This window comes from Oncorhynchus clarkii, unplaced genomic scaffold, assembly GCF_045791955.1.
Source record: "Oncorhynchus clarkii lewisi isolate Uvic-CL-2024 unplaced genomic scaffold, UVic_Ocla_1.0 unplaced_contig_9880_pilon_pilon, whole genome shotgun sequence".
NCBI lineage: Eukaryota > Metazoa > Chordata > Actinopteri > Salmoniformes > Salmonidae > Oncorhynchus > Oncorhynchus clarkii.
Window position 1 is genome coordinate 308 of NW_027260435.1, and position 9,537 is coordinate 9,844.

Genomic DNA, 9,537 nt, shown 5'->3' on the forward strand with positions numbered 1-9,537 from the left:
AATAAGGAACATAATAAGGGAATAGAAATCAGGTGTGTGTAGTCAAGACAAAACAAAAGGAAAAAGGAAACATGGATCGGTGATGACTAGAAAGCCGGTGACGCCGACCGCCAAACGTCGCCCCAACAAGGAGAGGAGCCGACCTCAGCCGAAGTCATGACATACAAATAGGTTATGTAAAATAATAAACTAGGTGGTTCCAGCCCTGAATGCTGATTGGCTGACAACTGTAGTATGTCAGACCATATACTATCGGTATGACAATAAATCATATTTTTACTGCTCTAATTATGTTTGTAACCAGTTTATAATAGCAATAAGGCTCCTCAGGGGTTTGTCATATGTGGCCAATATACCACGGCTAAGGGCTGTGTCCAGGTGCTCCGCGTTGTTTATATTCTTCATTTATTATCCTTTTCAGCACAGAGAAATGTCTGATAAAATTCAGGTAGTTGGATATCCTTAGAGATAGCAGGCTTCCAGCATGTTTGCATTCTCCTCCGTCAATGAAGATAGCAACACAAACTCTTCGTCCCGTGTACCCTTGTGATGAACACTATTCCTATGACCTTTTTCTTGTTCAATCGTTCCGCTCTCTCCCTGTAGAGAAGAAATAAAGTTATGTCATCCATTTCTTATACCATCGTTTTACCTAATATCCTTATGATAAACCCTACACACACTGTCAGTATAATTCAATTCCAAGGAGCCAAATCATTTTATCCTGAATAAATATGAATGAATTCTTACCTCAGCTTGCGAACAGCTTTCATAACCCAGTCCTTGGTGGGATCCACACATTGGAATCTCCCTCTGACAGTGTGGAAACTGGAAGAGAACATGTTGAGGAGACAACATCAGTCAATCATCTGTGCTTTATAGGCTTACATCTCTATAATATCACATCGCAAATGAAGCAATGCATTTGTTGTACAATTATTTTATACTTAATGATATACTTAAATTGAAGAAATACTACATGTGTTACAATTAATGTTATCATTTTACTTGCAATTTGTCCCAGTTCTACTGTTAGGCCTTCCAGAGTCACTCACATGATAGCATCAATGTTGCACCCGTCAATCACTGTCTGTATGGAAAAGCCAAGGATGAGACGGATGGCCATCCTACCCTGGGAGTAACTCGTACAACAGCCTCTAGGAAAACCTATTGAGCAAAAAGACAAGAAACTTTATCTTGTATGGCAATTAAAAAACACCATTTGCAAAAAACAAGGAGAGAGGGAGACAGACAGACGGACTGAGACAAAACTTTCACATCCAATATTGACCTTGTTTAGCTGCAGAAACCTCGGCAGCAAACAGCCCCACAGCCAGGAGCACGAGCAGCACAATAACAGGGGCTCTGATCTGGGCCATCTCTTCTTCTGTGGTGCTGTGATGTGACGAGCTGCTGTCTTCAGACAAAGAGCTTCAGTGGCTGTGTGAGGTCCTACTCCTCACCAGAGCCATATATATACTCCTGGTGCAGGTAGAGAGAGGTGAAATGGACTTTCCTACCCACGCCTTAAAACCAAAGTTCCACGGCAGAATTTCCCCATCACATTCCCCAATGAGCAAAAAAGGGAAACAAGATTCTTGAACGGAACAAGAGGGAGACTGTTTGAACAACTTTTACATGTTTATTTACATACAGCATTTATTCTGAGCTGATTGAAATGCACGACAATATTAGTGTACCTAAATGCTTGTACCTTTGTTGAAGTCTCCTGGGTTAAGGAATACATTTTTGGATTATGTTAAGTGAGTTTGTGTTTTATATTATATCTCAGTATTTCATTATTCTGGTGCTGGGGACCCAAAGGGTTTAGTTTTGCCCCAAATGCTACACACCTGATTCCACGAATTACCTCATCATCAAAACCCTGCTCAGACGTTGCATGCATCAACCAATAGTTGTGTGGGATGTCATCGGCCGTGCTGTCTAGCATCAGATTGCTAATAGAACATGTGGTTAGTTCATACTTAAAATACCTATCCAGGCATTGTAAGACCTAGCATGCATCTGCAACGCCTAGGCAGAGGAACACTCCCAATGATTAGTGGAATCAGGTATCTAGTGCTACGGCAATAACAGAAAAGTGCACACCTTTTGGGTCCCCATTAAGAAACACCGTTCTATCCTATGATCCTATATGAACTAGTTATAAATACAAGGAGTGCAGGGTGAATTACATGCCAACCACTGTACCTCAATTGAACAATATATCAATTCTACATTATAATGTCCTTTAACCCTCATAACCAAAGGATGTGGGAGATGTCAATCAAATAAAAACCTTTGTATTTTGATTCAGACAGAGAATAACTGTGGTCTCAAATCAATAGCCTGTTTACGCACCCATTCGTCAATCTAAGTGACAGTAAATAAAATCCCCATCAAAATACGTCAGTTTAAATGAGAGATATCAGATTTTTGAATGAGCTTCTTCTCAATCCACCACATCCACATGTGCAGTGAAAGATGTCAGACCATGAGAATTCGCCAAAATCTGTCTTCTCACAAAAACGTCTGTAGCGTCTGAATGGTTCTCCGGATCTCTGTTTTGATCTACGCCCCCCACAAGTAACACTGATGTGTCAACTTCTGTCTGTAGTGTCTGAACCATTTGGACTAGAAACTAATACTCCAGTACTACCACACTGACTCTCACCAACACAATGGTGTTCTCCGTCCAACGCTCTAACCACTAGGCTACCCTGCCGCCCCTATAGGCAGAGTGACTCCACCTCAAGAGTTGTATTTGGCGAAAGGCTCGGCATACGCATACTCAAGCTCACTGGCTATCATTCTGGCAAATGAGAAATAAGTGCACTTAGGCTATCCGGAAGGCCAAAGGCAGTTACTTTAAGGAGAAGTTCTCTCTCTGTGGGTCTAACCCCAAAAAGTTCTGCAAAATGGTTCAAGACCAGGAGAATAAACCCTCCTCCTCCCAGCTGCCCATTGATAATGTGGCTGTTACTGACAAGAAGCACATGGCTGAGCTCTATAATCACCACTTCAAGTCAGGATTCCTCAATTTAATTCTCAATTTACATCAACAACATAGCTCAGGCAGTAGGAAGCTCTCTCATCCATTTATATGCAGATGATACAGTCTTATACTCAGCTGGCCCCTCCCCAGAGTTTGTGTTAAACATTCTACATCAAAGCTTTCTTAGTGTCCAACAAGCTTTCTCTACCCTTAACCTTGTTCTGAACACCTCCAAAACAAAGGTCATGTGGTTTGGTAGGAAGAATGCCCCTCTCCCCACAGGTGTTATTACTACCTCTGAGGGTTTAGAGCTGGAGGTAGTCACATCATACAAGTACTTGGGAGTACGGCTAGACTGTGCACTGTCCTTCTCTCAGCACATATCAAAGCTGCAGGCTAAGGTTAAATCTAGAGTTGGTTTCCTGTATCGTAATCCCTCATCTTTCACTCCAGCTTCCAAAATAACCCTGATTCAGATGACCATCCTACCCATGCTAGATTACGGAGACATCATTTATAGATCGACAGATAAGGGTGCTCTCGAGCAACTAGACGTTCTTTACCATTCGGCGATCAGACTTTCCACCAATGCTCCTTAAATGACACATCACTGCACTCTATACTCCTCTGTAAACTGGTCATCTCTGTAAACCCGTCGCAAGACCCACTGGTTGATGTTTATTAATTAAACCATCTTAGGCCTCACTCCCCCCTATCTGAGATATCTACTGCAGCCCTCATCCTCCACATACAACACCCGTTCTGCCCGTCACATTGTGTTAAATGTCCCCAAAGCACACACATCCCTGGGTCGCTCCTTTTTTCAGTTCGCTGCAGCTAGCGACTGGAACGAGCTGCAACAAACACTCAAACTGGACTGATTTATCTCAATCTCTTCATTCAAAGTCTCAATCATGGACACTCTTACTGACAGTTGTGGCTGCTTTGTGTGATGTATTGTTGTCTCTACCTTCTTGACCTTTGTGCTGTTGTCTGTGCCCAATAATGTTTGTACCCTGTTTTGTGCTGCTGCCATGTTGTGTTGCTACCATGTGTTGTCGTGTGTTGCTGCCTTGCTATGTTGTTGTCTTAGGTCTCTCTTTATGTAGTGTTGTCTCTCTTGTCGTTGGTGTGATTTGTCCTATATTTACATTGTATTTATTTAACATTTATATAACATCTGCTAACCATGTGTATGTGACCAATAACATCTGCTAACCATGTGTATGTGACCAATAACATCTGCTAACCATGTGTATGTGACCAATAACATCTGCTAACCATGTGTATGTGACCAATAACATCTGCTAACCATGTGTATGTGACCAATAACATCTGCTAACCATGTGTATGTGACCAATACATTTTGCTTTGGATTTGATTTGAATCACTTTTGGCAGCTATTACAGCGGTGAATCTTTCTGGGTCCCTAAGAGCTTTGCACACCTGGATTTTACAATATTTGTCCATTATTCCTTTAAATATTCTTCAGCCTCTGGTAAGTTGGTTGTTGATTATTGCTAGACAGTCATTTTGAAGTCTTGTCATAGATTTTCAAGGTGATTTAAGTCCAAACTGTAACTAGGCCCCTCAGGAACATTCACTATAACTCATACAGTAGGAATTCTAATCACAACTGACTAAATGTGTTTGAATTGAACAATCAAACTTCCTTTTAAAGCTACTTGTACATTACATCACATCATCCCAACGTTATGTAATACTCTATTATACAATGATAACATCTCCCTTAGAATTTTGCTGACATGCATTTTTTTTAACCTTAATTTAACTAGGCAAGTCAGTTAAGAACAATGTCTTATTTTCAATGACGGCCAAGGAACAGTGGGTTAACAGCCTTGTTCAGGGGCAGAATGACAGATTTGTACCTTGTCAGCTCAAGGATTTGAACTTGCAACCTTTCAAATACTAGCCCAATGCTCTAACCACTAGGCTACCCTGCCACATCATTGTATAGTTGCCGTAAATTCTTAATCCGGGCCCAGAGTGGAAGGGAGTTTACCAAGGTACCAACAATGTGACCTATGTGTCAAACTTCCCTGACCCAAATACATGTCAAGACTGAAGTTTCCACCTTGTTCCACAACCGCTGGGTCTACGGTCCAGAAAAGGGCATCATATTTCCAACTGAGAAAGTATTTAAACTAGAATTCCAGATCATTGGATCAGATCATCTAGGAATCTCATTCTGAGCAGAGAGTTCCAGGTATCTGTTGAACTTCACTGCCTGCCTCGACCTCTGAACCTGACAAGATGGTAAAGCTTGTTGTGACTCTCTCTACTCTGCTGCTGCTGTTGTTGGCACTGATGACTCTGGGTGAAACTAGTAAATAGGACAGGAACTGTCATCTAATGTGCTGTTTGCTACCATCAGTGTCAAAGCAAATCAAATCAAAGTTTATTTGTTACGTTCGCCGAATACACCTTTTTGAAATGCTTACTTACAAGCCCTGATCAACAGTGCAATTTTTTAGTAAAAAGTAGGTATTAGGTGAACAATAGATACGTAAAGAAATAAAAAATATCAGTAAAAGACAGTGAATAATGACAGTAGTGACGCCATAACAAGGCTATATACAGTAGGAAGGCTGTATACAGTATAGAGTCTATATACAGTAGCGAGGCTATATACAGACACTGGTTAGTCAGGCCAATTGAGGTAGTATGTACATAAATGTATAGTTAAAGTGACTATGCATATATGATAAACAGAGAGTAGCAGCAGCGTAAAAGAGGGGTTGGGGAGGAGACAATGTGAAGAGTCCGGGTGGCCATTTGATTACTTGTTCAGGAGTCTTATGGCTTGGGGGTAAAAGCCCCCCTCCAAAGGAGCGGACTCCGGCCGCAAACCTGAACCTATAGGGGAGAGTCCGGGTGGGCATCTACTCTCGGTGGGGGCTCCGGTGCGGGACGCAGACCCCGCTCCGCTTGAGGCCCCGCCCACTTCGGTGGCGCCTCTCGTGCAGGGATAGTCGCCGGGACCTCCGGACCGTAGATCGTCGCCAGAGGCTCTGGACTGGGAACCCTCGCTGAAGGCTCTGGACTGGGAGCCCTTGCCGAAGGCTCCGGACTGGGAACCCTCACCGCAGGCTCCGGACTGATGACCGTCGCCAGAGGCGCCGAACTGGGGATCGTCGCCGGAGGCTCTGGACTGGGGACTGTCGCCGGAGGCTCCGGACTGGGGACCGTCGCCGGAGGCTCTGGACTGGGGACCGTCGCCGTAGGCTCCGGACTGGGGACCGTTGCCGGAGGCTCTGGACTGGGGACCGTCGTCGGAGACTCCGGGATGGGGACCGTTGCTGGAGGCTCCTTTTCCTGGATCATCACTGCAGGCTTCGTGCCATGGATCATCACTACAGGCTCCGGGCCATGGATCATCACTGGAGGCTTCGTGCCATGGATCATCACTGGAGGCTTCGTGCCATGGATCATCACTACAGGCTCCGGGCCATGGATCATCACTGGAGGTTTCGTGCCATGGATCCTCACTGCAGGCTCCGGGCCATGGATCATCACTGGAGGCTTCGTGCCATGGATCATCACTGGAGGCTTCGGGCCATGGATCATCACTGGAGGCTTCGTGCCATGGATCATCACTGGAGGCTTTGTACATGGAGCCGGAACAGGTCTCATCGGACTGAGGAGACGTACTAGAAGCCTGGTGCGTGGAACTGGAACAGGTCTCACGGACTGGGGAGATGCACTGGACGCCTGGTGCGTGGAGCAGGCACCGGATACACTGGGCAGTGGAGTCGCACTGGAGGTCTCAAGCGTAGAGCTGGCACAACCAGTCCTGGCTGGATGCTTACTTTCGGGGTGCTGGCACAGGACGCACTGGGCAGTGAAGGCGCACCGGAGACACAGTACACAGAGCCGGCGCAGGATATCCTGGGCCGAAGAGACGCACCGGAGACCAGGAGCGCTGAGCCGACACCATCCGACCTGGCTGAATGCCCACTCTAGCACGGCAAATGGGAGGAGCTGGCACAGAGCGTACCGCTGTGGTTTTAGCCTGCAATATGGGTTCCGTTATAATCACAGACAATATTTTGACAGTTTTGGAAACTTTAGAGTGTTTTCTATCCTAATCTGACAATTATATGCATATTCTAGATTCTGGGCCTGAGAAATAGGCAGACCATGTTGCTCTCAATTACGAGAGGGCCAAGGTTTGAGACCAGACTGCTGAATCTTTTAACCATCCCACGTGGTTAAACTCTTAGACTATCGATACCGGCAGAATAAGAATAAGTCTTTGATATTAATTACTAGTCTGCAGCTAGGAATTTGGTATAATTGAACGGGAAAATCGACAACCGCCGAAAACATCTATTCTATAACGACCTGAATGAATGTCACTCTGAACTACCCATTCTAACCACGCCAGAGAGAGAGAGAGGTCGGATACTCTCCAACAGATCAAACTTTTTAACAGAGATCCCGACGACACACTGAGCGGAAATATATATATTGATTGCAATTGTTCCCGAATGAGTGAGCGTTCATGTGCAAAGGATTAGCATTTCAATTGTTATAATTATCAACTATGTGTTGTCTTATCTCAGTCGACCCCCACTTCCCTTTTGTCTAACAAGCCGCCATGCCTATTTAGCCCACTAGGGCACATTCCCTATAATTTCTTGAAACCATATTTACTTATTTACTGTTTGTTTGTGTGTGCACTTCTGTGATTGTTTAGTTAGTTAATAAATAAATGATTTAAGACAATTGATGTATGGATGACTCATAGTGAAGACGGGGTTCGTGCAGATAACAAACAATTTACGACATTTGGAATGAGACTAACATAAAATAAATAAGTCATTATTCAGAAGACTAATTGATCAGATATTAAAATATCTGAAAAGTTATATTAGGAAAATTATAACTTTGTAATCTGAATATTTTAATTTCCCCCTGACTTCCTAGTTAATTCCATTTTCCTGATTAGTTAATCACGAAATTCTAATTACAGAGAATCTTTGCTAAAAACTAAAAGTCTTCAGTTAATGATAGTAAAAACACGACACCTCTCATGGTGTAGTGTCCTCTACAGTTACTACATCCACCCACTGGTGACCTCTCATGGTGTATTGTCCTCCACAGTTACTATACGATATTTTCTCTGTCTGTCTGCTTCATCAGTTAGTATCTGTCATTGTGCTGTCCAAAAAAAAGTAACCTTTATTTAACTAGGCAAGTCAGTTAAACCTCTTTGGGATTGGCGCAATAGACGCAATAGATAGACGCAAATGTCTCAACTGGCCAATTGCAAGGCAAAATGCAGAGCTCCAGATTCAAATAAAATACTATGAAATTCAAACTTTCATTAAATCACACATGTAAGATATTCAATTAAAGCTACACTCGTGAATCCAGCCAACATGTCAGATTTAAAAATGCTTTTTGGCGAAAGCATAAGAAGCTATTATCTTATAGCCTGCACCATCTGCACCAGCAGTAAACAAAGGAGTTAGCATATTTCAACCCTACAGGCGCTACACAAAACGCTGAAATAAAATATAAAACATGCATTACCTTTGACAAGCTTCTTTTGTTGGCACTCCAATATGTCCCATAAATATCACAATTGGTCCTTTTGTTCGATTAATTCCGTCCATATATATCCAAAATCTCCATTTATAAAGCGCATTTGATCCAGAAAAAAACAGCTTACAAAAAACGCAACGTCACTACAAAATATTTCAAACGTTGCCTATAAATTTTGCCAAACTATTTCAAACTACTTTTGTAATACAAATTTAGGTATTTTTAAACGTTAATAATCGATCAAATTGTAGTCGGGTCTTTCTGTGTTCAATACAGGAATGAAAACAAACCAGCACTGCTTTTCACGTCTTGCACAACTCACAAAAGTGTCCCTAGTTCCGAGTTGGCCTACTTCTTCATTGCACAAAGGAACAACCACAACCAAATTCCAAAGACTGGTGAAATCCAGGGGAAGCGGTAGGAACTGAAAACAGGTTCCTATGAAATATCCCTTGGCAAAGACAACTCAGGGAACGGAGAGGGCTAAAAAAAATAACTAATCTGAACAGTTAGTCCTCTGGGTTTTGCCTGCTACATAAGTTCTGGTATACTTACAGACATCATTCAACAGTTTTAGAAACTTCAGAGTGTTTTCTATCCAAATCTATGAATAATATGCATATCTTATATTCTTGGCATGAGTAGCAGGAAGTTGAAATTGGGCACGCTATTTATTCAAAAGTGAAAATTCTGCCCCCTAGCCCAAAGAGGTTTTAAGAACAAATTCTTATTTGTAATGACGGCCTAAACCGGCCGGTTGTGGTACAGCCTGGATTCAAACCAGGGATGTCTGTAGTGACACCTCAAGCACTGAGATGTAGTGCCTTAGACCGCTGTGGCACTCAGGAGCCCCACTCATACCACACAAGATGAAGACACAAAAGAAGTGAGAATTCTTAGTAAAATATATGATTTATTATATATATAAAATGTAACAGTAACTGTTAAATATAACAGATGTGATCAATGAT

General features: G+C 42.9%; 1 protein-coding gene across 1 annotated transcript; it reads right to left on the bottom strand.

The window, feature by feature from the left end:
- Positions 1-542: 542 nt before the first annotated feature.
- LOC139401424 (C-C motif chemokine 20-like) lies at positions 543-1,379 on the bottom strand (the record flags this gene model as incomplete). The annotated part of the gene is made up of 4 exons (XM_071145688.1): positions 1,292-1,379; positions 1,056-1,167; positions 751-828; positions 543-600 (listed from the first exon to the last, which is right to left on the bottom strand). Coding segments are annotated over exons 1-4 (336 nt in total), but the record flags the coding sequence as incomplete, so codon positions are not given.
- Positions 1,380-9,537: the final 8,158 nt, after the last annotated feature.